We start from the raw sequence: 25706 nt of genomic DNA on the forward strand, positions 1-25706 counted from the left end.
AGTGTTAATACCAATTTAGTGAATGAATACGCCACCCCAGTTTTACAAAGATCTACATTAGTGGTGCTCTGGTCTGGATTTTTGCTCTTCAGTGATTGCTCGTGTCCCTTTTTCTACTCCATTCTCCCTTGTGTTTCCTGGCTGGGCATTACCACACAATCTAGTTTTGGAATTCCAGGCTTTTCTGTGCAGTTGGCAGACTGAAACCACATTAGTTACTTTTTGATTGACAGCCTTCTTGTGGCTTTGATGACTAAAGTTCCTTCTCTTGGACAGACCTTATCCCACAATGAGAAATAGCAGTCTCTGTCTGGATGGACTAGCATGCTGAATTGAAGACATCCCGTGTTCCTGCCCATTTCCTCAGTACTAGAGTAAGAAACCCTCTAGGAGGGATGTACAGTAACTTAAGTAGCTGTTTCTCAATTTTATTGCAGGTTTTGGAGAAGGTGGATGTAGAGCAGAAAATGAGCATTCGATTCCTTCACTGATGGATGGAGAGCCTATTCCTTTCTACTCCAACTATGTAATGAATAGAACTTCATTTTCTCCTTAGCACCATACCCCAGAGCATTGCTACTGGTGCATATACAGTACATCTCCAACCCCTCCCTGATTTGTTCTGCCAATGTGAACATTCCCTGTGCAACTGGAACAAAGGGAAATGGCTGCCATGCAACTTGGAAAAGGAGCTTTTTTTAACGTTGTCCATCCTGGGTTTTTTGCCCTTTCTTTTGTCTCCTTCTGCACTACAGTTTCAGTAAAAATGTCTCTCCTTATACACTACTGTTTAATCTACAAACTGATTCTTCTGAGCTCTGAATCTGAGAATGGAAAAACGGGTACGTGCCACAGAAGTGCCCTCTGAAACATTTTGGAGACAGGCATCTATTCAAATACTAGGTGCATTCATAATACTCACTTTTGCCACAATACAGCTGCCTTTTTTTTAAAAACACTTTTGCCCCTTTTCCTGTTTGGCTCTTTACATGCAGATTTGTTTCTGCAGTGCTTCTAAATCTACCTTTTATTTGAGAACTTCTCAATTTCAATGGCTTCATTGTACAACTAGAACAAATGCATGATGATAGCTAAGAGTACTTCTTAAAGTACTGTGGGTAGATTTTGTTCTTTGTGGAATGAATTCACAGGGACAATAGTAGAATCTATGGTGGGGACAGCCTGTGGTGTTCTCAAAAGGAATAGGAAATCTGCACTATGTCACTTGAACTGTTCTAGTAGCAGAGGCAGAAACTTGTTTCTTTCCTTTGCATAGCTTGCAGGCTTGACAGCCAGTGGACCATGAAGTGTCCTCTCCAGATTGTTTTCGTCTAGGATCATCTAAAACCACCTCATCCAGGGTGGTTTTACTTCTGAAAGTGTAAATTTGTTTGCCAGTGTAGAAAACCAGTCATGCCAAAATCTGGTTTTGTAGTTCTGTAACTGCCGCCTGGTCATAGTGTCATGAAACATGAAATCATGAAACTGATTTCATAGGGTTTTTTTCCCAATTACAGTGGCCTGCATAATGAGTAATTTATATTTCCAGTATGAAAGTCCTGGTCTGTTATATTTGTGTTGAGGGTGGTAGCTGTATTTAAGAAAGCTCTGGCATAAGAATACAAGTTGGGAAAGATCATATTATCCCAGATATTTCAGAATGTATTTCTATACAAATCTCTTTGCAGGTGTGAGATGATTAATACTATTAATGTGATGCTGATAAATTCAAGAGATCAGGATTCTTGAAGGTTCAATAGTAAAATATTTCTGTGGCTAGATTGACAAATGATCTCGTGTAGTTCAGCTGGAGCATTCCAGAATCTGGGAGATCCTTCTAATAAAACCAAAAAACCTTGAGAGCTTCTTTATTGAGGAATTGGTGTTATAACTGCTTCTCTGTCATGTGTTAACGTTTCTATAAATACTTACCAGTCTCAAAACTACTGTCAAATGTGCATTTCCTTTTTTCTCAGTTCCTTTAATCATCACTTTCATTGAAGAATAACATGCAGGTCTCTGAAGGATTTTTGATTTGTTTTAAATAAAGGAATTCAAAAGTAAAATGTTGCACTTTATAGTTTTGCAGAGTGCAGCACAGTTCCAGAAAGAAATGTAAATTAAACCTCTACTCTGAGAAAGAAATACTACACTTTTATAACTGCCTCATATAAAATAGGAATGTAACAGTGCTAATGAAAAGTAAAAAGTGCTTGTAGGCTTTGTAATTTGCTTAGAAGTAGGTGTTGCTGTCTTCTGACACTACAGTTGTAACCTGCAGTTGTGCCTTATTGTATTTATCAATCCATAAATAAATAAACCTTCCACTGTACAAACAAAAACCAAAACTAAACCATCCCCTAGCTCTTCCTGTATGGCAACCAACTATCCTTTAATTACTGGAAAAGCTAAATACCAGTAGGAATGGTGCTAGCAGGCCTTACAGATCGGTTTCTTATAACTGCGCTTGTTTTCAGAGTATTGATAATCCTTTCTTTTGCTGGCAAAAACCAGGGCAAAACATGAGCTCCAGAAGAGGACACACAGGGCTCGTTAGTGACATTTGTTCCTACACGCTTCCACCTCAGATATCAGATAGTTTTGCGAATGTGCTTGAAGGTGAACGCAAATGGTCTAACTGTACTGCACAAACAAAACCCCAAAACACAATCAATCAAAGAACAACCAACCTTCCTCCAATAAAAAAAAAAAAAGATCAACTATCAGAATCTTTGCCATTAGTATAATGGCAATAAATCACATGTAAATAACTGTCTTACTCAATATTCTGAAAACTTTATATATAACATCTAGTTTAAAAGGTGGTAGACGGTAAGAGGAGTATTAGAGAGCTGAGATCTTAAATTTGTTGAATTTAAAATTATTCAAGACTAAGCTGTACAGATACAAACGGATTTCCACAAAAGTATTATTAGCATAGGTGGTTGCTTGGGGGGGGAAGTATTTTGTCTTCAGAACAGGTCATCTTGGAGGTGAAAGTGTTGCGAGCTCAGAGGCAGAGCTACTTATTATTTCATCTTTGTATAAAGGATAGGATATTAACTGCTGGTGAACCATTCTCCAGTGTACTTAGGGATAGTCTATTTTCCAATCGGCAGCCATGAGTTTATGTGGAGACTGGCTGGAGGCTTGACTGCAGAAATATGTGGTTGCAACCGGTCACTAGAGAATTGTCAAGACTGTAGAAAGCAGTTTGATACCTAATCAGTACTGAAACCTGTAGGCCCCTTAGTTGGGCAACAACTCTGGGGAGAGAATCCAAATACAGGATTTGACTCATGAAGAGCAGGAGTAAAAATTATGTTAGTTTTTGTAACTTTACAATGCAACATAAAAACCTGCTTTTGGTTCTTTGAAACCGCAGCTTTTGTTGTAAATAGAATGTGGGTATAATACCGAACTTCGCAAAAGTGTTTCATTTCAGTCTGCTCTAAAACGTGGCGGGGCAGAAAGGCGTTGTATTAAATGCTTTAACACACGTGTTAAGATTTCGAGCGAAATCTTGTAGTAATCTGGGATGAATCACGGTGAGACGGGGGTGTTTCTCAACAGTTTTCTGAATGGGGACGTACTCCTCTTCACACTTTTCAATGCATCCACCCGTCAGCTTGAAGCGCAAAATTACCGCTGCTAAAAAAAAAAAAAAAAATTTGCGGATGACACAAACCCAGCGGAATGACTGAAGGCAGAACGACTGAAGGCCACCTTTCGTGGCAATTACAGTGCGCGGTGAGCTCAGCAGGTGCTGTAGGGCCGCCGGCCCGCGACCGTACGTCCCCGCACCCCTTCCCTCCCCGAGCAGGTAGTGCGGGGCGGGCGCTGCAGCCCGGCCGCCCTTGCGGAGCGGCGCCTTTAAATCGCCGTGGAGGTCACCGGAGGACTCGCCCCGGGCCAGTCCCGCTCTCGCCGCCCGAGCCAATCCCTTCCCTGTGCCCTCCCTGGGGCCAATCAGAGAGGGCCGCCTTGGGGGCGGGACTCCAGCCCTGCGATGGACGGCGCTGCTGGCCAATCATCGCCAAAACCGGAGGGCTGATGCGCAGGCACGGTACCCAATAGGCTCGCGGCCGAGTGGGCGGGTCCGGGCGCAGAGAGCCCCCGCCGGGAGGCCGGGGGAAGGAGGGGAAGATGGCGGAGTGAGGGGAGGAGGAGGCGGAGGGGCCGGGCCGGCCGCGGCCCCGCGGCCTCGGCCGCGCTCAGGTGAGTGCGGCGGGAGCGGCGGCCGCGTCTAGCCCGGAGCCTGGTGCCGGATCCCTGACTGGGCTGGGAGCGAGCGCCTGCGCACCCGCTTCCCCGTCCCGCCCCGTGATGGGGCTGGGCCCGGGCTCGGGCTGGTTCCCGCGGCGCCGGGCCGGAGCAGTGGCAGCGGCTGGCTGCCCTTGCAGCGCCGGCCCCGAGCGGGGAGCGCGCCGGTGCCCGTGTGGGGACGGACAGGAGCCGGGCCGGTCCGACCCGCCCGCCGCCCTGAAAAGTCCGAGCAACTTCGGCGCCGGGGACGAGGGCGTCCTGCGGCTCCGGCGCCGGGCTGCAGCAGATGGCCGAGCGGGAGAGCCTGTTTTCCCTGCACAGCCAGACCCTGCAGCCGGCGGGGCACTGCTGCGGCTGGCAGCGACCTGGGGAGGGGAAACCAAAACGTATCATCTGAAATGAGGCTTCGTGTATCTGGCTACGGGCATAGCGCTGAATACAGCTACGCTGCTGTTACCGTTCTTATTCATGCCATCTGTGGGCTGGATGAATTCTGCTAATCTGAATGGTTATATCCTTTTACGATGTCTGTACAGCTGACACAGGAATGCGCAAAGGGGATGGCTTCCTGGTTGTTTGACAGAACCAGAAGGTACAAAAATCTACGTTGCAAAACAAGTTCTATGGAAAGTGGGGTAATTATAATGGAATTTGGTTTAGCGTTATAAATTCATGAGATCGTTGATAGTAAGGTAAAAAGAATTTCACACGCCGTGTAACACGTGAAGCTATTGCTAAATCCACTATCTCTTCTTTCTCAGTTAGTACCATGCAGGCCCAGGTGTGCCCTGAATGCTTTAAAATTGTCCGTGGTATTTTGTGCTTGAGACTGGTACTTAGATTAAATTTGAAGAAGCAAAAAAACAAAAAACAAACGCAAAAAACCAACAAAAGGGGGGGGAAGTAAACACTTCTTAGTGAAAGCAAAAGAATTAGTGTTACTAGCATGAGATTCCTTGTGTTCTATAGTTGATAGCAGTTCTTAAAATCTCGAGTTCGTCATAGAATTGTGACTGCATTTTCAATCTGTATGTCAGGTAAAAGAAAAATGTTGAAGTGATTAAATGAGAAGCACAGCTTTAGATTTTGTGGAGACATGGTGTGTTAGCACCCATGACCTAATAATGAAGTAGCTGTTTTTAACCAGTGAAATAACTCAAAAGAAATATAAGCATGTCTGTTATAGTTAGTTCTGAAAGCAGTAGCTACTTAGGAGAAAAATTTCCTAAGGAGCATTTTACTGATTTTCGTGTGCAGTATTATGCATGTAGGAACGATAGCAGAAGCTTAGGAGCCACATAACATTAAGATACAGTATGCTGCTACTGATGAATATTCCTACTTATTTGTCTCTGTGTATGAACTTTTAAAATATTCTAGGGGATTTGTCTTTGGCATACTGTGTATATAGATAATTCTGTTTTATATTATCATGAGAAGAATAACAAGCAATCAGCTTGCTTTTGTGTGAAGTTGTACACGATTTTAGCAGTCAGAAATTCATATGGATTAATATTTTTTCTTAATTGTTTTCAATGCACAGGAGCTGTGAGAAGTAGTATCTTAAAAATAATATCAGAATTTCCTGTTGCTTTGGTATATATCAAATCAATATGCATTGCTTTACAATCTTGCCCACAGTGCTGTGACTCTGCAGTGTGAAAATCTGCGTGAGCAAGCTGTGCAGCTGTGCATCTCATGGTAGTCACCTCTTATTCAGGGGTGTCAAAAGTCAGGGGCTAAGAAGCCCCTACCAAGTTTGTGAAGAGTCTGGAGTATCACTTGAACACCTCCGACATTCCTTCTTAAAAACGAAAAAGGAGCAGTGTTTGAAATGAGTCCTGACTTGCCAGAGGCTATGTGAGTGCAAGATGCAAAACCTGCAGAGCCTTCAGAGGGTTAAAAGAAGGAAGAGGATTTTTCCAAACTAAAATGTGGAAGAAGCGTTGTGTCTTTGCCTGAACAGTATTCTTAGAGGACATTCCTACAGAGTGTGTATCATAGAATTGAAAGCTCATCTTAAGCAGTTTTCCCTGTTTTCTCTGCTGTGGTAGGAAGTACTGTTGCAATATTGTACCAACAATGAAGTAGATATGCATTGGAAACCTGGTAAAAGAGGAAAGGGGTTTTATTTAAAAATATAGGAGTGAAACAAAAAATTAGGGTGGAGTGTGTGTGGTGCCTGAGATGTGTCTGCAGCAGCCAAGCAGCATGCTAGGGATCCAACAGTCAGGCATTCTGTGTTGACAGGGGACCTGAGCTGACAGGTCCTTGGTGTCTCCTGGCCTCTTCCTAGGCTGGCAACCATTCTAGGCTTCAGATGTGCCTTTGTGTACTCTTTTGGAGGGGACATTGTGTCTCTACATTGTGCTGACTCTGTGGCTATCAGTGTTGTCTCCAGATCTGGGTGTCTCCTGAAGTGGCAGGGGATGTGACCTGCTCACCTGGGTGCTGCTAACAGAAGCCCCTTAGAGCCCAGTTCCTGCTCAGTGCTATATTTGGTGCCTCCACACTCAGGCACTCCTGTTCTTTCCCAAGTCACACAGGTTCTCACCTTTGCCTTGTAGCTTGGATTTAGATGCAGTTTCAAAGTTGCCTAGAAGGCGAAAAGAGCATGAAGGCAGCTAATTGTTTTGTAGGACTGTAAGCGGCTTTCCATTGTATTTGTGTTTATAATTAAAGCATTTGTCATTGTCCACTTTCCAGGTTAAATTTGGCAGTATTTAAGCTGGAGGAAAAACCTTAGTGGACTTGTGATGTGTAGGAATTTTGCTTTCCGTATCTCCATAGGTCTCCGCTATACTTAACTTCCAATTTTTTGTGGTTTGGTCTTTTTATATAAAGCTGTTTCTAGATCTTTCCTTCTTCACTTCCTCATACTTCTCAGGCTCTAGGCAACAGAAGAAGAATATTATCTTCTGAGTCTGAATCCTTCTGGGTTCTAGTTCTGCTCATTTCCTGGAGCATTTGTGTCTGTGTAAGAGGCAAGGATAGTATTTTGGAAAACCTGATGTGATGGATCTCAGTTTTTGAATGGTACCTTAAAACAGAGCAGGGGGGTGGAGTGAAAGTTGGTTGTATAGCTGTTTACTATTATATCAGTGCAGTCTCCAATTCCAGTGTGCTGATATTGTCAGAACACCAACTTCGTGGTATTTTTTTTCCCTGATGGATTGGTAATAGAGTATGTTAATACATATGAGAAAACAAATACTGCAGTTTTGCTGGTGAATTTATTTGTGAGATATCTCTTCATCTCTTATTGGCTTTGGAATTCCTGAAGTTAGTGAACTTCTTGTATACAGGCACCTATCTGAATGTGAGATTGAAAGTTCATGGAAACTAATATTTAGTAATGGTAGACAAAAAAAAATAGAATGAGCAATAGGTCAAGACTTAAAGAAAATAATACTTTCTGAATTTTTAATGAAGAAGGAGTCATGTAGGCACTGTTGAGCTTTCACAGTTAGTTCTTGCTCCACATCAGTTGATTATATGTTCAGTAAGGTATGAAACAAGAACAGTAGCATTTTTTTTCTTTGTAATGTCCCCTGGGTTTTATCTGAAGTGTTGATAGTGTCACCATCAGTCTCAGTGCCTGCTCATTTTCAATAACCTTGATGTATATCCAGTTGCATTTGCAAGTTCTGTTGGACTACTGTAAACCCTGTGCTCACATAATTGATGAAAGTCAGCTGGAGAGTGTATCAGGCAGAGTAGTTAAAAACTAGGGCATTCAAAGTCAGTGAACTTGTTAAAATTAGAAGAAGTAGGTTAAAGCTAACTGAATTTCAGTGTTGGATGAACTATTCCTTTGCTTGAGTTGCTTTAAATGTCACCAGCTGCTTTCTTTTTTAATAAGACTTACTTTAGTTTAGTTGATTCATAGTCTTAGTGGAAGAAGACCCAGCTTTTCAAAGATTGGATTGGTTTCTATTATCTGGTTTCTATTATGACAAGGCAATTTGGGATTATTACCAATTATTACCAATTCTGGTAACTGTTCCTTTTCAAGTTAACTCTTTTGTGAAGCATTTGCTGTTGGTTCCTCAGTGTCTGAAACTCACATAGTGCTTGGCTGGTTCTTGGGGGAGAATTTGTGTAGAAAGGGTCAGAACTGACCACATGGGAACAGAGTAACTATCCTGAAATAGGGATTGTCTGGGGATTTTCTGAAGGTCCAGGTGCCTGGTGCTCGTAGAGGTGCTGTGTTGTGCGGGAGTGTGGAGGCTAATAGTACTTTGCTGAGGAATTTTGAACAATTTCTGTGTGATGAGATGGTTCTGCTTATAGCAATCCATTATTCTTCCAGTTAAGTTGTCAGCTCAGCATCCTCACTACAGTAGTTTGTTATTAACATGATAGAGTTTTGTGCCTTACTGGAGACTGAGTATGTGTCCATCTCAGTTCCCGTGAAACTGAAAGGTGTGCCTGCTCTTATTTAAAGTTGGTGTATCCTGGTTCTTCCACACTTGGGTCCAGTTCTCTTGATTTAAACTAAAGGAGGGGCTATATCTGATAATTTGGAAAATAAATCAGCATGCTTTATGTTGGAAGTCTAAAAATGTTACCTGGTTCATGGAAGGTACAGCTAATCTTGTGTGTTCTCTGGTAATCATGTATGATCTGAGTTGCTTCCTAGATGGAAATTTAATTTTGTTTTGTCATCTCTTTCTTTCTAAGCTCACTGAAGAGGATGTGTAATGATCAAAAACAACGGTGAGTACAATTGTAAGGTTATTTAGTACTAAATATAAGGTACTAAATTTGTCAAGTTTGTCAGCTGATTTAGTTCCCTTCTCCCTGACCAAAGAAATCTATCATTGAGATTTTCATTTTTTGTAGTGTGCTTTCAGAGAACTGGAAGGTTGCCCCAGTGCCAGCTTTTGGCTTGGGCTTCACCTTAAAGGAACATTGATTTGACTGTTATATATTCTAACAAGAATAAATGCTTTGAAAGTTATAAAATCCCCATCCTATGGTGTCATTTGCTCTGTTAAGACAAATTGTGTCATTGTATTAACTTGCAATAGTTGTCTTAAAAGTGTTACTTGTTAAATTATAGGATTGGAAGAATGATAAAATAACCAAATGGAAATTATCAAATAGAAAAAAAAGGTACATTCAAAATTTCTAAGATTACAGTGAACTTCTGTAGTTTTGATTTATTTTTTCTCAGTGAATGAAATAAAGATATTCTGGTAGTTAAGGTGTGCAACAAGGGGCTATATTCTGTTCTCAGCTCTGTCACAAACCTTTGGCATGTTTTATTGCAGCTCTCCAGGTCTGTTTTTCCACATCTTCATAAGAATAAGACTTCCCCAACAGTCTGAGTGTTGATGGTCAGCCCAATGATCAGCTGAAATATTTGAGTGACTCAAGAGAGATATCGATAGTGACATGTACTATATTTCCATTTTCATGGTCTACTCACTGCTTCTAACATAGGAGCTGGAAATTGTAACTGGAAGACTGTTTCTGGACTTGATCAACAGAATGGTTAAGGTAATTAAAATAAGAAATATAGACAGGGAAAACAGAGGAAGAGGTTAATTATACTCATGTTCTTATATATGAGAAAGTTTTTTTTTTCCTTTTTTTTTTCTCTATTTTGCAGCTCTGATTTTAGCACAAGAGAACGGTAATAAACATTTCTGACAATAGCTATGCAGGAGTGCACCCATGTTAGCTTCCAACTTAATGCAGAAATATCATGTCTTAGCAGCTGCTGTGACGAGGTAATGCCAGGTGAGAATCACTGATGGAAGGCCAGGAGTGAAAAGATGAGTTACTGAAATTTGCCTGTGCTGTGGATGAGTGGGGAGAAATGAGTAAAAGTAAAACCTAATGTATGTGATCTTAAAACTGTGCTAAGTGCTGTTTTCCTCTCCAGCGGTGAGAGTTTGCTAATGAGTTGGGTGGTGGGTGATGGTGTCTGTGTGAGCTGTGCCCTGCTGGAGCAGAGCACAGACACTGCCGTGCGCTCTGTGCCGGCTCCTCGCCATCGTGCTCTGTGCTGCAGGCACGGCTGAAGCCCCACAGCTCATTAACAGCCGGGTATTTTTAGCTGCATCGCCTCTGAGTGACTGTATAGTTCAGCATTTCTCAAGTGTTTCCTTAGCCAGCTTATGGACATCTAAAGTTAGATACAAAATCTTACACACCAAGGGATTATTACAGTTTGTGAAACCAGGTAATTTTATCCGTTAGAGTCAAGCTTTTGAAGTAGTGAACTGGTGGGCATTTTAATGTTGAATGTATTTTATTCTGATTCCTAAACTACCTTCTTTGTTTTTTTTAATTTGGAATTCCAGATCCTCTCCTGGCATTTAAGAAGGTGGTTTTCTTACTTGCTTAAAGGCTAAAAAACGTGGATATTTCTCTTCTAGCAAGCAAAACCTGTCCTTCATTTCCATGGAGCCGAATGAACAAAGATCTGTCCACTTCTGTTTGACTCATCTCACCAAACATTTGATTCACCAGATGACTTCTCCCACGGAAGTAGCCCACTGTTTTATCAAAACTCAAAAGCAGAGTAACAGAAATCAGCATTTGTTTTCCTGAAAAAATGTCTTCTGTGCCAGCTCTTCATTCAGCTTTCTGCATTCTGTTTTAAAATGAAAAATACTTTGTAATCAGATGCAAGTGGAAGCTGGTGTTTTTCACTGATATTTCCTTATTAATTTTAGGAAGGTTAAGTACTTTGTCAAATTGGAATTCCTAGCAGATCAAGTGTCTGCATGCATTGCTGTGTCAGACTGACCTGATATATATGAAAACTTGCAGCAGGAAAACCAAAACATTTTCTGCTCTGACATGAGAAAGAAACTTACCAAACAACTAGGGCTCTCATACAGGTATTTTCTAGTCCAGGTCCCAGGCTTGACTTTGTAGATAGGTGTCAACTCACATAAAGCAGCTAATGTGCAAGAACAAATTCAGAATCACCTTGTCTATACTGTGTATCCCAGTCTGTGATCAAAATGTGTATTTGCATGTGTGAACCTCTGTAAGTGCAGGATATGAAGAGCTTTCACCTGAAGAAGGAATTACATATTACATCTGCATAATTTCATTTTTAGCAAAGAAAAAGGAAGCTTTGAAGGCCACTGGGGTAACAGGATAATGACTAGGTTTGCATTAAATCATTCCCTTCCTCAGGCTTTTTATGAATCCGTAGCATCAAAAGGAACAAGACCATTCTACAGTAAAAGAGATGGGCGGAACATCTTTCTTTATTATAGAAATTAACTTCTGATGGGATGGAAGAGACCAGAGCTGTAAAGTTGCAGTTTATTCACCTGGCTTCCTCAACACAATTTCAGCTTTTGCTACTGCTGATGGAATCTTGCTTTTTGATTCTTTCATGACTGAGAACTGAGAGGACCTGTATGTTTCCATCATCTAGGTAGAAATAGGCCCGAGAGAATGGAATGTTAGCCAAGTAAGAGGGGTGAGTTGAGAGCAGAAATACTTAGTACAGTCTTTTTTCTGGCTCTTCTTATTCCTTCCCAAACTAAGGCACAATGTGGTTGTTCTTATGTTTACACAAGATTCTTTGTCTACATAATTCATGATTATGTAGGATGTTTTCTGTCATTCTGAGATGGGAGCATATATTGTTTACGTGCTCCCTGCTATGGGATTATCTATTACAAGTAAGATTTTTGGCAAAAAACTACCAGAACTGGGATATGTATTATATTCCACCTCAAATCTGAAACTTCTTAGTGCACCTTATTCCAAGCTTGTGATTTAGAAAATGTGACTTGCTAGCTTAAAATATGGGAGATACTAAAATGGTTGGGGAGGTGGTCTAGATTTCTTGGTTTTTTTCTGTTTTCCTTTTAGAAAACTGCTGGAGAGAGCCTGACAGCCTGAAAATGGCTGAAAAAGCAAACAGTTGAAATCCTTCTTATATCTTTGTGATAGATTGCCAGGGCAGCATTCTAGTGTCAAAAATGTGGTTGCATTTTATGGGACCAAGTTCCATAGCAGGGTTAGGACAAGCATTGATGTTGATCCTAATCCTCCAAATAATGTCTGTGTTTAAACTTGTTTTGTAACAATAGGATTCAACGACAGCTTTACCCATTTTTTGTTTCCATGAAGCCAAGAGCAGACACATAAGCTGCAGAGTGGTGGGCAGGACACCGCATATCAAAGTAACACCAACTTTAATGAGCAGAGAGGTGCTCTAAAATTGTGTGTAACATTGTGGTGAGCTGTGTGATAAGAGTGAACATTGAGCTTGATGAGGCAACCGCCAGCTTGGCCTGACTTAGAATTTCTTTGCTGAATATGGTCTGAACTTTCTGGCATTGGAGGCAACTAGAAAAGCACGCTTCTTTTAGGGCCTCCTTACATTGAAGTCAATAGGATTTAGTAGAGATGTCTGTAGAAGCAGGATCCATCTCTAAGTGACGGAAAATACTGTCAGTAACATAGGATTACAGTGGTTGGGAAGTTTTCGGTATAAGAAATGTCTGATTTTAGATCTGGGAATTTTCTTTTCTTCCTTCTGCCCATACTTACCCCTCTGATGTTAGAGATAGCAGTTGTTTCTTGCATAGCTTGATGACAAAGTACGTGGAGGACAGGAAGGTATTTTTATTTTCTGTGGATGTGTACAAAAATTGCCAATTTGTCTGACTAGAGAGCTGATAATCTAAGCTCCTTAACCTCAATATTTTGTAACCTGGCATTATAAAAAAAAAAAAGTAAAATTACTGATTTTTTTCTTGACTCCTATTCATGACAGTGTAGCAGCATTAGTTTTCCAGTTTAATTTTAGAACATCAGGATTTTATTAGGGTAAGGATCTGTGGCTTTCACAGAAATAATCCTCCAAATAGCGCATACCCAGAAGACTCCCATTGTTGTACCTTCCTGGCCAGCACCTTTAAAGATTTGCTGTGTTTGGAAATGCTGCTTCATCTGACTCACTTTTTCTTGCTCTGTTTTTTCTTTATGTTGGTTGGAAATCTTCCCATGTGAAAGATTACAAAAACAAGGGGCATGTGCAATAGCTCATATATATATATACATATATATATTTTAATACTTGTGGACAAAATGATGTTACAAGTTGTTTGAAAACAACAAAATCACCAATGTCTTCCATTTTGAGATGTGTATAGTTCCATAAGCATTAGTGCTTTGTAGCAAACTGTAGTGCCATGTTAGGATCAGTGCATGAGCCTAGTAGTATTTTTACAATTTCCGAGTGACAAATTTATTAGTAAACAGTGATGATAATGTAATTAACACTAGAAAGGATACAATAGAAATGTCACAAACATGGTCTAAACATGCAGTATCCTCCCTTTGACAATGGCAATGCTATCCTTAGAAATGGAACTCGTTCACTTAATGGGCTTCATAGGATCATAGTTGACTTTTTGATATTTGTCTGTCTGTCCAACTGCAGTAGTAAGCTAGAGTATGCAAGCATCCATAATTCTCATCTCTATCAGTACGATTCTTTTCTTTTTAATCTTTTTTGGTGTTTTCTTCCATTTTCAATTTTATTGAACCATTTATTACCCATCCTGTGATATACTCAGAAGAGTATGAATATGCTAAGGAGTTTGTGTGCATTCTGTACACATCTCTTACCTTCAGATCATTTACAAAGTCTGTTAAGTAATCTTTTCTTTTTTTCAGATCTGACTATATGATTATTATAGCTAGCAAAACATTATCCTCATTGTGTGATAAGTTAATAGTTGCAAAATGTGATGTGCTAATTATGCGTAGAAGACTTTTATCCATTATTGCAGGAATGGGGAACCTTTTTTTGGCTGAAGTCCTATTGAATCTTAACTTTGGTGGATCCTGCATTTACATACATCTTATTAAGAGAGAATACAATAAGGTCAAAGGCTGTTGGAAAATGATGTTGCAGGCTGTCTCTGTGCAGCAGGCTGTCTCTAGCCAATGGATCAGAGATTCCCCACCCCTGTATTATTGAGAATTCAATATCTTGTATTTTAGGTAACTTCCAGTTTTGCTTTCCAGCTCTAAGCTCAATTTTAATGATTTCTGTCTCTCCCTCTGCTTTTTTCAGAAATAAAGTTCAGACAGGGGAAGTGAAATTGATTTAGCACTCAATGGGCAGCTTGGACTGGTCAAATAGGAGACTGGTATGATTCTTGAGATGTGCATTGCTCTGTGGATGGCATCCTCTGGTTTCCTAGGAATTATTCTTTTATTTGATGCCAGTGCTGCTCTTCATGCATTTCTCTCTTTCAGCTTAGAGAGGATACTGCATCTTTTTTTCCTGAGACCTGCCTGTAAATGGCCTTTAGGGGGAGGGGGGGAATGGGTAGCTTGGTTTTGTAATTTTGGTACAATATATCTTTAAAGTAATTAATCAAGAAGCATGTGCTTCCGTGCAATGACAGTAATCCAGGCAGAGTTAATGTATGTAACAGGGAAAAAAACCCCAACAAAACCAACCAAACAACCCTCTGCATCTAATAAATTTCTGAGAAAATTGGACAGGTGGGCCATTTACAGCAGAGCTCTGGGGGACCTGTGCTAAGAGTCAGGTTCAATTCTGAATGGACGTAACTGTACCATTGAATAAAGTAGTTTAGTGCTTGGGAGAATCAATTGAAAAATACCTCTGAAACTGGAATGCAAAATAGCACAGTATGTAGGGGGAAGAATCCCTGATGCAAACAAAGCCATAAGATGATTTAATAACAAAATAGAACTTTAGTAGCAATAACTGTTTTGCATGTGATAGTAAATAACTTGCATTAGCAAGACTGTACAGTAGAGTAAGTGGGTAATAACCAAATAAGTTTGTGGCGCTCTGTGCTGCAGGGAGTTGTGTGAAGAGTCTTCCTGAGAAGAAGGGTGAATTCTTCTTATGTTCCTCTCACTGGAGGGAATTTGGCACTTGAATACTAAGTTAATGAACTTGATATATATATATATATAAAAAAAAAGAAAAATTAGCTTTGCCACATGTCTGAAGCACTGTCAGTGAGTGCTGGGGGAAGGGCAGACAGTTCTCTTTGAAAGGATAGCTGAAGTTTCCCTGTAATTCTTTTCTTCTTTTGTAGCCTAGCACTTGCTCTATTTCTCTGACAAACTAAACTTTTCCAAATACTGTACTGTGAAGAGAACCTGATTCTAAAGTTAGAAGCTTTGTGGTGGGAAGTACTTTCTGTTTTCTTTGTTTATAAAGACCAATCTGAGATCGTCTTTAAATTTAAAAAAAAAAAAAAATTAAACATTAGAAAGCACTTGACACTCAAAACATTTGTACATGCCAAGCACAACTGTAAAATTCTGAAGATGTTATAGCAGAAAATAATTTCAGCTTTGCTAAATACTGTTTCAGACCATAATTGATTTCAGTTGATGCCTGAAGTTTTGCAGAGGAAAGTACTCTGAAGCCTCTGGTAACACAAAGGGTTATTGATCTACACCTGTAGATCTGCATCCAACAGATTATTTGCTATCAAAGGGTTGCATAAAAGAGCCACAGGAGTTCTAAACTGTTCCTAGTTGACACTTTTCAGTGTAGATACCTTGTCTATAGACACAGTATGGCCCAAAGGATAAGTAATGTATTCTGAACAGAATTACTTGATCAGAGGTTTAGATCAATATGGCTGCATTTGTCTGGAAAGCTGAAGTATTTAGACTGTGACTTCCAGCTTAATGGAAGCTTCTTGTCTTTTTAAAGCATGGGGGTGAAGCACTTTGGCTCTTCATAAATTGATCATGGAACTGTGAGGGCTGTGAGCATTTTTACAGTATAAAGTAATAGGATAAGCATGAGAATGTGTAAATTAAGTGTTGGCTAATACGTAATATGCTTATGAAAAGCTAATTGATCTGAAAGATTGTAATCAGCTTAAATTCCAGCTATTGAATTTTTGATAAAATTGGAAGTTGGCCATAGAGGACGTTCATTTGATTGCTTTCTGATTATATTAGAGAAATTACGAATTTACCGTGGTCTGTGGTCAGCATTTACATAATAATGAAATTATAATGAAAACAAAGTCATGTTCATGCTTCAGAAGTATGAACTTTGTGGCTGAACAGAATTCTTCAAGGATATATCCACTCAGGAAAGGGGGCAGGAAATAAAGACTCATGTAGCCAGGCAAGGTATCTGCATATACTTCCCAGTTCAGGCTTTTAATAATGATCTCAATTCTGTGGGCTGCTAGACTAGGAATTCACAGCAACAAAAGGAATCCCTTTCCCTTTCAGCTCTTGTACTATGGCATGACTTTTGCTTCAACCTCCTTGATTTAACAGCTTCTAAACCTAAGTGGAAGTGTTAGGTGCTACCATACTTGGGTGTGGTATATCAAAAGTATAATGAGCAGTATGGACATGCCTCCTTTAGCAGTACTAAAACCAGATGATACAAATACATTGTTTGTATATCCAGTAGTGCTGCTGCAGAAAGTCTGGCCAGCATTTCCCTTGTGTTGGGAATTGTACCTTCTGAAACTGAGGGTAATTGTCAAGTTAAGGAGAAAAAAGGACTTCTTGATAGTAAGTGAGAAGAAATTGTACTGGGCTTGAGGATACTGACACTTTACACAAGGATTACACTGTCAAGAGCTGGAAGTCTGGCTTTTTGGGGCAGAAAAGGAAAACAATATTGAAGATAAAGTAATTTTTGATGTATAACAAATCTTAGAAATGACCGCTTCTTGCATCCTTAGGAAACTGGCTGGTCTTCCTCCAAAACTAATAATCCTGCTCGCTGGTCAGGTACAGAGCCGCAGAGTGACAGTTCAAGTTAGATTCCACTGGATTTCTTTCATGGAACAACCCAGCATTTTGCCCCTGTAGCACTTTGACTGGCACACAAAAGCCAACAGTTGAACCAGGATGTCTTGTTCAACAGTGCAGAACACTAACCATGGATTGTGATGTCTGTTCCCTTTCAGTCTCTACACTTCCTCCTGCATTTTAGAGAAAGTGTCAGTGTTCGTGGTGTCAGCAGAGCGTGTTTCTGTCTCTGAGCCTTTGTACCAGGTTGTAATACAGACAGATTTCCAAGACTTTACCCCATCTAAAGTTAGAGAGAAGGTAACTTTCTGTTCAGTGTGTCCTCTGTAAATCCTGTCTGCTTCTCTCCACTTCCCCTCCAAATGAGTATGTTTGCAGGTCACATAAAAGGCAGGTAGTTTGTAATGCCTTAGGCACGAAGAACTGCATGGAGAAACTGAAGGAAAGCGGCACAGGCCCACAAACCAAATCTTAGAGCTAGTATTCTAATTATGCATGATTCAAAATGTCTAGTGTAATGTAGTTATTACCAGTAAATTGAGATATGCATTTATACATAATGAAGCAATAGGAATTGATATACCAATAGCTTGAACTTCCTGCTTTGATTCTCAAATTTCGGGTTTTTTTTTTTTTAGAGAATGTGCTGCCTCTGTAGAGAAGGGGGCAGAATGTATAGATAGGGACAGAAGCATGGCACCAAAACTGTAAATCAGGAACCAGGATCAGCAGAACTCGCCTTTATAACCTCTTGTCTGGTTCATATCACTGTCCTGAGCATGTAAAAAGCAGGGCATGAACTAAGCATGTTTAGAGGCGAGACGAGGTTTCTCACCTGCTGCAGCTGTAGCAAGGAAAAGGGTGCAGAGTTTCTTACATGGTGCAGGGGGAGCGACTGGTGGGAAAGAAAAAAACCAAACCCACACAAAAAAATCAGCCCAAAACCCAAATCAACAAACAAGTAATGGAAACCACAGACTCAAACTGAGTGTAGTATTTGCCAGACAGAAGGTAATAAGGTTGAATGTGAGAGAAATTATTTGGAGAAGACTGAAATTAATAAGCACAGTGCATATTTTTCAGGTGTTGAATAGCTTTTTAATAGACAGTATTTTCAGGTAACTAGCCACATAGGCAGCTGTACTGACGCATACTGGTACCAGCCAGCAATAATGGCATACGCAGGAATGAACCTGAAAATACTGATAATCTTGTATATTTTTTAAGTTCTTTAAAAGAGATTTTTAAAAAACAGAAAATGAGATTTGATCACTGAAGGTCTTTATCTTCTGCAACAGAGGTTGCAATTGTCTTTTTTCTTTATTTCACGTATTAAATAAAAGGGAATTTGGGTGCCATCTTTCTGTAAACTCTTTAGTGTGTTCTCTGTAATTCAAATTTCTTAATGGATAATGCAGTCAATTTCTGCTGGCAGTTTGAAAATAAGAGAATGTATGGCATAGCCTACATCATTAATACTTTTCCAAGTTTAAACTTGTAATTAAACATGTTGAATACTGGCTTGTTACTGCAGAATTCCATACTTGTAGCTTAGCTTAATTTTTTAAGTGGGCTTAACTTGTGCAGAACACTTCTCCATGTCCAGAGGCCCAGTCCTCTCTGTTTAGTAGAAAGAAGTGTCTTGGAGGAAGGTGTGTCAAGTTAACTCTTGTTCGTATTTCATAGCCAACCGTTCATAAAGCACTGTGTTTTGGGTTTAGAATGGGAATTGTGGTTTTACCCATGAATGCTCTTTTTAGGTATGTAAGGATTGCCAAATAAAGATAGGGATATTAGAAGATAACTATTCCATGGTATCACGTTAGACTGAGTGAAAGTCTTTGAGCCAACTTCTTCAAGAAACAAGAACATTTCCAAGACAAATTTAGCCCAGTGATTAACCATGGTCGCTTTTAATTCTTTAAAACACTATGCATGGTTTTAAATTCTGTTAATTTTTTTTTTTTTTTTGTAATGAGTAAGCCATTGTATCCTTTGTATTTCCCTTCAGTATAACCGAGGGAATAAGATACTTGAGGATGTCAGTGAAGTTATTTTCCTTTTGAAAAATATAACAGCAAAGGAGAAGTATTAGGTATAAATTCCTTAAAACTACCTTAATACTTAATAGGCTAAAGAATACTTATACTGAACTTCTGATAGCATTCTTGCATGGATTAGTGGAGGAAATTATTGGTGTGACTCTGAACTATGTACTCCCATTGCACATGTTTTACATGGTAACAGTGAAAGAATGTCTCCCTGCAAATTCTGATTTTTTCCAAAAGGCAGCTTGCTTTTATATCTATGCATCTTTGAGGATTTCAAGATAAGATTTTATTCTTTTGACACTGTAAAGAAGAACTGTTTAAAAATGAACCTGGAAACTCTGCACCTGTATACAAATTTTTTTAGCAATAAAGCAGCACAGGCTGAGAATGCACTAAAACTGGATGTGTCATCTGTTCAGAAGGCAAATGAATCAAATTACTGTACATTCCACTCCACTTCTGAGGTATACTTGCTGTAGCTTTGTCAAAACTTAACAACTCAAGCTGAATTCACATATGCTGAATATCTGCTTTGGGGCCAGCTGTCCCAGCAGACCTCAGGCACAAGAGCTTCTGCTTAAGACAGCAGCTAAACAAAAATTACTATTCCACTCATTGTAAGATGCATAATTATCAGTTAAGAGCTTCAAGGGTTATTTTAGAGGGTAGCAATACCCCTTTGTTTCTTGTATTGATTGTCTAAAAGTAACAAGGCCCCTCAGAAAATGGTTTTATGTATGTATTGTTTATTATTTTGGTGCTGCACTCCTGAAAAATTTCTGTGGTTGGCAGAAGTCCTCCCAGTTTCAAAGATTACATAAATGCAATTTAAAAATTTATCAGCTACTTCACCACATACTCATTATTTATTTAAATTCATGCTAAGTAATGTGATTTGAGGAACCATTACTTTAATGCTTCATAACAAATGAGGACCCAAGCAAGATAATGTTTTTCTTTCTACAGAATTAATCAAAGGAAAAGAAGCAGGCCTAGGACTCACACAATATTGGCAATGATTTGCACAATATGAATTTCTGAATTTCAGCTTTTTTTTTAAGAAGTCACTTCTTCAGAATTTTAAATATAATACAAAAATGTTACTGATGGCTTTCTTTTTCTTTAGGGATCAACACTAATGAAGCAAAACAATTTAGCATTATTCATAGTATAGATCTAAAATAGCAACAGTCTTCTGTAGCAAGAAACAGTCATAATGCAGAAACTGGAATGAAAGGACAAAAGCAAACAGTCCCATTATCAATTACATTTCTTAGACTCACTCAGTAATAGAAGCACTAAGGAAGTACTACAAAGGTGGTATTAGAATTCATGAGAATCCCTCCTCTCCTTGCAGAATGACTGTTGATACATTGCTTACCACAATGAAAATGAACTGAGACCACACAGAACTCCCAACCAGAAAGCAGCATAGTGAGCATTAGTAGTAGCCCAAGTACCAGCTGCCCACCTAAAAGTTCTGAGGTGTGCTACAGTGAGTTTTATCCCCTCTGCTCCAAGCCCATTACAAGTTATTTTACATATAAGACAAAATACAGAACTGGCAGCAGCAGCAATGAGGTCTGCAACCTGCTGGTCATATATACAGAAGGAGAAGGCAATTTGCATCACTGGAATTAAGCTGATAAAGTAAACAGAATCCTCTCCAGACTACTACAGATTAGCCCTGTCTGCAGCAAAAGGGAGAGGAAAAGGGCCCTAAATCTTCCAACAAAGACTTAGGGGTATTCTGTCCCAGTAACAAAGGGTAAGTAGTGCTTTCTTTTCTGTACAATTATTTTCTAAATGTTTGGAAACAAGCAGAACCAATTTTCAGCAAAGAGAAATGCCAATGAAGCATGAGTAGGTGCTTTTTATGAAACAACTGGCCAATTGAAGGCAAGAGGCAAATCATAACTTCAGGAAAGCAGTGCTTCCACGATTGTGCAGAAGACTGTTCCTTGGCTTCATAGTTTATGTTCCAGGAAGAAATGCTCAGATCTGTTCAAGGCAGTTGCTCACAGCCTGAGCTGGCAGAATTTGACTCAGTCCTGTTTCTGGGGTTGCACTTCAGCAGACTTGGCAGGCATGTGGGCACACGTCCTTTACCTGATATCCAAAACCTTCTGTTTGTTCTGTCTCCATGGTGCCATCCAGACTCATGCACTGAGAACATTGCAGCATCTGTGATGTGCTCATCTGCTGCTTTTGCAGCAACACACACTAGCAAATTTCAAAACTATTCAAGAGTCCATTTAGCAGTGGCTCACATATCAGATGCGGCTAATGAGCCACTTGACCAAAAACTAGCTGCCATTAAAACCAAGGCTGCCATTAACACTGTCTGTATTAAAAGGTAGGACATGAGCTTTAGGTCTCTAAGAATGTTCAGTTTGTAATGATGACTCTTGAATATCATCATCTTGTTAAGTATGTTTTGCATAGCTCCGGAAACCTGACTTCAGTACTTCAAAGGCTGGTTTTCTCCCTGAAGTTATTGGAAAAAACAAAGGCACAGTTATACAGCCTCAGGGAGTGACATACTGCATGGGTGAGCTATTCAGTCTTCCAAGCATAACTTCAGTATGTCAGATTTTCAGGTGTTCCCCTGAAGAGATGCACTTCATCATCACTTCTTTCCACACACAGATGAAGTGACAGATCAACACTCAAACCTGGTCTGGTGCATTATTTCTTCATAATGACCAAACTCAGCAGAGATGCAGAAACAACTCCAGCATTTCGTGAAAATGGGTATCAGTTGGCATTAACTCTTGCATTTCCTCATAGTACGTCACCTAGATCTGTTGAAGACTTTTGCCATTCTGTTACATAATTATTTTTTTTTCCAGTTTCTCCAGCTTCCTCATCACTAATTCTATGCGACCATTGAAGTCCACAAGCTTTTCTTTCACCTAGAAAAAAAGAGAAATTAAGAGTGTCAAAATTAGCAAAAAAAGTCCTAACACTTGATCTTTGAATGACCTGTGCCCCACTTTAAGTGGCTAAAGGGCAGCTCACTTTCAAGATGGGAAAGGAGAAATGATTCTGTGAAAATACAGAGGGCTTGATCTCTACACTGCATATTTAGTACTGACAAAAGCAGCACCCAGATCAGAGGGCTGCACTGCAAACTGGAGATGGATGAATGTGTGCCAGTATCACCCCTTCCAGGGACGTAATGGAAATAACTACTTAAGTGAGATGGAGTTGCTGCAGTTTTACTATGATTAATCTGATCTTTCCTACTTAACTCAAATTTTCACACATCCAGAGACCTTCTTTGACAGTATGTGGACAAACTGTTTCATCACCAGCTTAGGAGTACATGTGGACATTATGTATCAAAAAGCAAAGGCCAGATGCTTGAGCTTCTTCTAGTCAACAAGCAAAAATTCTCCAGTCACATAATTTATGTTTGCAATGAAGTGCTATCGTATTTTACTTCAGTCATGTATTTTTACTAAATCATGTCTTGACTTCAGAAGTTTTACCTGGATAAGATTTTTGCATCTTTGCTTCACATGACCTGTAAAAACACTCTGATCTTAACAGCAACTGGAAGATGACAAAACTTAAGAACTGTCAAAGGCCCATTACAAGAGAAACTAAAGTCTAAACTCAACTCCAAAAAAAAAAGTAAGGAACAAATAATCACATAAATACTGGATATACTGGCTGTCTCCTACAGACAGTAACTTTATTTGAGCTAAGGCACAGGCAATTAACATAACTAGTCAGGTTACAGATAAGAATGTCCAATTTGAAGACCAAAACACAGGAGGGAGATCCTAGAGTTGTCTCTGAAAGTACAAATACTGCCATGCTGTTTTGAGCTTACACAAACATAAAAATATAAGTCTTTAAAAATCCCTTTCAAATCAAAAAATTCTCTTTTTAAATTCTTCAACAATGACAACACAAGTCCTAATACTTAGGTCAAGTCTGTGTAAATTATTTTTGGGGTTTTTTTTCTTTGCAAGGTATAGAGAAAAAAGGGTAATAAACTTTTTATTGATTTATCTAGAACTGGATATGTTCTGCAGTTTAGGGATCTTAGAGAATGTCCCACGTCTCATGCATTGAGACAGTTATTGTTATATAAGGCAGCATTTTCTCAATCTTAGGCACTTAAAAACACCACAATTGTATCAGTGTTTTTGAATTAATGTCCAAAATTATCAGCATTTTAAAAGTATTTTCTATTATTGTGGAAGTCTTACTTTATGCATGTGTTCCTTTAAGGTCACAGCTGGAAAATGCACCTTAGAAGCTTCTATAATCTTTTGGTTTTTTAAGAGGTAACTGGAAAACAAAAGGGGAAAGGGAAAAAACACAAGAAAAACGGTTAAAAAACCTATAGTTGTATTATTTAGACAGGTGATTTAAGATGATTTTAAAGCAGATACAAGGTAGTTGCCAAAAGTAATAATTATGAAAGTATTCAAAACATAACAATGGTTGTACTTTGGAATGATGATCCCCTCATCACCAGCAATAAGTAATTTACAGCTTCTATAGTCAAGTCCTCCACCTATCATAGAATCACTTTGATATCTTACGTTAGCTAAATGAATCTGGAACTGAAGAGATTTCAGTATTGCACACAACTAAATCTGAAGTCTTACATTACACAAGGACACTCAGGAGGTGCAAGGCAAATCAAAGGGATTCACAGCAACACAATTTAGACATCAATGATATTAAAATCCGACACCAGTGTGCTCAGACAAAAGTCAAACCACTTTTGTTAGCATAGGCTGCTTGTACAGTAACTTACCACTGCCTGTGAAGTCACTGACCATAAGAATATAGTGTACGTACCAGATGATGCTGTCCTTGAAGAGACAGAACAAGCCTCGGAGATATGCCAGGTCACTGCCAGAAGAATTAAGAATGAAGCCCACAGCCAAGCCACATGACCGACATGATAATAAATAATAAGCACTAAAAGGAGAAAGGGAAAAGTGTTCTTAAACAGAAGCTTTTGAAACCACAGATGCTGTATTTTGTCAGAGGATATCAAGCCTTCAGTTCTCTTGGGGCAAAATCCAAGGCATAATAATGCCTCCCCCTCAAAAAAACCCAATATGTACAAAAATAACATGACCATAAAAAATTTGGTATGTTGTGAGAGAAGTAATCTCTATAATAAGTGAAGTTGCTATTAAGGAAGAAAATGCACATCTTATTATCACAGGGTGGTTTAGACTATTCTACTTAAACATGATTTAAATGATACAACAATGCATGTGCCAGGTGAAAATTCTTTCTAATAAAACAGATTATTGCCCCGTGCAGAGAGAGGGGCAAGGAAAAAAGTAAAAAAAGAGCAAGTCTTATATTGAAAAAGTTCCCAGTTCTGACAGTTTGTAAAACAGCCTTTAAACATCATTTAAACAAGCTACTGGTTCTGTAAGCCCCTAGATGACATTTTTACATTCTTCCCATTAGACTGAGTTACCAAACCCTGCAAACTCTAAGTTCATGGATAGGGCAGCACAAGTTTTTTATTTTCAGTATTAAGAAAAATCAACCAAACAAAAGCCACTCGTCCCCAGAAAACGAAACCAAACCAGCCGAAAACCCACCAAACCAAACAAAACTCAGAGATGTTTTAGGTAAGAGACCTTTTAAGTGAGGGAGGAAAGGGATCTACAAGTTAAGCTGTCTTCTACTGCATTGCACGAATGTTTCTCTCCACCTACGTTAGAGCAGCAAAACTTTTGATTTCAAGTGAAAACTACATCCCTGCAAAAGTTTTCTCCATCCGAAGTGTGAAACAGGTACAGAAGTCGCTCGGGAGTTTGCCAAGCCCCTCAGAACCTCCGGCGCACAAGCCAGAGGAACTTGCCGGAGCTCGGCTTTGCCCGAACGAGTTACCGCCCGATGCCAGGAACTGCGGGAGCTACGCACCATCCCAGGAGGGCTCCCTCGAGGCCGATCAACAGCGAGTCCTCCCAGGTCACATCGCTGCTGACTTCTAAGGAGAAAGAGAGAGAGACGCGCTGCAGCCGAGAGCCCCCAGAGCAACCCCTGCCCAGCCGCCGCCGCCCGCTCCGAGGCCCGCACGGGGCAGCGGCGCATCCTCAGCACCCGCCGGCCCGACGAGGCACTGACTGAAGCAGATGAGGACGCTGAGCTCCGGCGGCTCCTGCCCGCACAGCTGCAGCGATTCCCCCAGCACCGTCCAGCAGCCGCGGCAGTGGAACACGGCGCACTCCGTCGGCAGCGGACCCTGCCGCCGCGGCGGCGACGCCGGCACCGCCGGCACCGCGGCTGGCGGCATGGAACACGACGACGGCGGCGGAGACGGCGGCGGAGACGGCGGTGGCGGCGGTGGCGGCGGCGATACCCAGGCAGTAGCGGCGGGGGCGGGCGCCCGCTCCACCACGATGGTCCCCGTGGGCTGCGGGTCCTGGAGCAGCTGTCGAAGCTGCTGCCGTACCGCCATATCCTCCCGCCGAGCGCTCGAGCGCGGGGCCCGCCCTCTGAACCTCGCGATTGGAGAGCTGTTCGCAGATCTACGCTGGCATTGGTCAGTGGGCCCGTCAATCCTCGTCACAGCGCGCGCTTTTCTGTGCCGGGACCGCCTCATCGCTCTTGAAAATAAGC

At 40.4% G+C, this 25706-nt stretch overlaps 2 protein-coding genes across 4 annotated transcripts in view; one reads left to right on the plus strand and one right to left on the minus strand.

Annotated features, from left to right (window-relative positions):
* The window catches only part of CHP1 (calcineurin like EF-hand protein 1), a 37256-nt gene extending 17777 nt beyond the window's left edge, over positions 1 to 19479 (plus strand). Inside the window, exons 7-11 of one of the 3 annotated variants that reach the window (XM_066188064.1) lie at positions 438 to 4218; positions 8950 to 8985; positions 9543 to 9771; positions 9849 to 10014; positions 10581 to 19479. In XM_066188064.1, the coding sequence (XP_066044161.1) occupies positions 438 to 491 (54 nt within the window). In that variant the 3' untranslated portion in view covers positions 492 to 4218; positions 8950 to 8985; positions 9543 to 9771; positions 9849 to 10014; positions 10581 to 19479. The remainder of the gene's footprint in view (positions 1 to 437; positions 4219 to 8949; positions 8986 to 9542; positions 9772 to 9848; positions 10015 to 10580) is intronic. The other 2 variants (XM_066188063.1, XM_066188065.1) reach the window with 2 other exon arrangements.
* Positions 18305 to 25545, minus strand: OIP5 (Opa interacting protein 5). The gene is made up of 6 exons (XM_066188062.1): positions 25212 to 25545; positions 25008 to 25074; positions 23916 to 24038; positions 23315 to 23396; positions 21933 to 22006; positions 18305 to 18340 (listed from the first exon to the last, which is right to left on the minus strand). Exons 1-6 carry the CDS (start codon positions 25543 to 25545, stop codon positions 18310 to 18312), a joined length of 711 nt encoding a protein of 236 aa, XP_066044159.1. The 3' UTR covers positions 18305 to 18309.
* Between the last annotated feature and the right edge of the window lie 161 nt (positions 25546 to 25706).

The sequence above is a fragment of the Chamaea fasciata genome, unplaced genomic scaffold, assembly GCF_029207755.1.
Source record: "Chamaea fasciata isolate MVZ Bird 193981 ecotype frontalis unplaced genomic scaffold, bChaFas1.0.hap1 SCAF_7, whole genome shotgun sequence".
NCBI lineage: Eukaryota > Metazoa > Chordata > Aves > Passeriformes > Sylviidae > Chamaea > Chamaea fasciata.

Excerpts from the sequence above, each read along its gene's own strand:
- OIP5 (XM_066188062.1), bottom strand. The coding sequence starts at position 25,545 with ATGGCGGTACGGCAGCAGCTTCGACAGCTGCTCCAGGACCCGCAGCCC. Across the intron at positions 25,075-25,211 it reads CAGCGTCCTCATCTGCTTCA|AAGTCAGCAGCGATGTGACC; the intron begins GTCAGTGCCTCG and ends CTTTCTCCTTAG. Across the intron at positions 24,039-25,007 it reads GAGGGAGCCCTCCTGGGATG|TGCTTATTATTTATTATCAT; the intron begins GTGCGTAGCTCC and ends TTCTCCTTTTAG.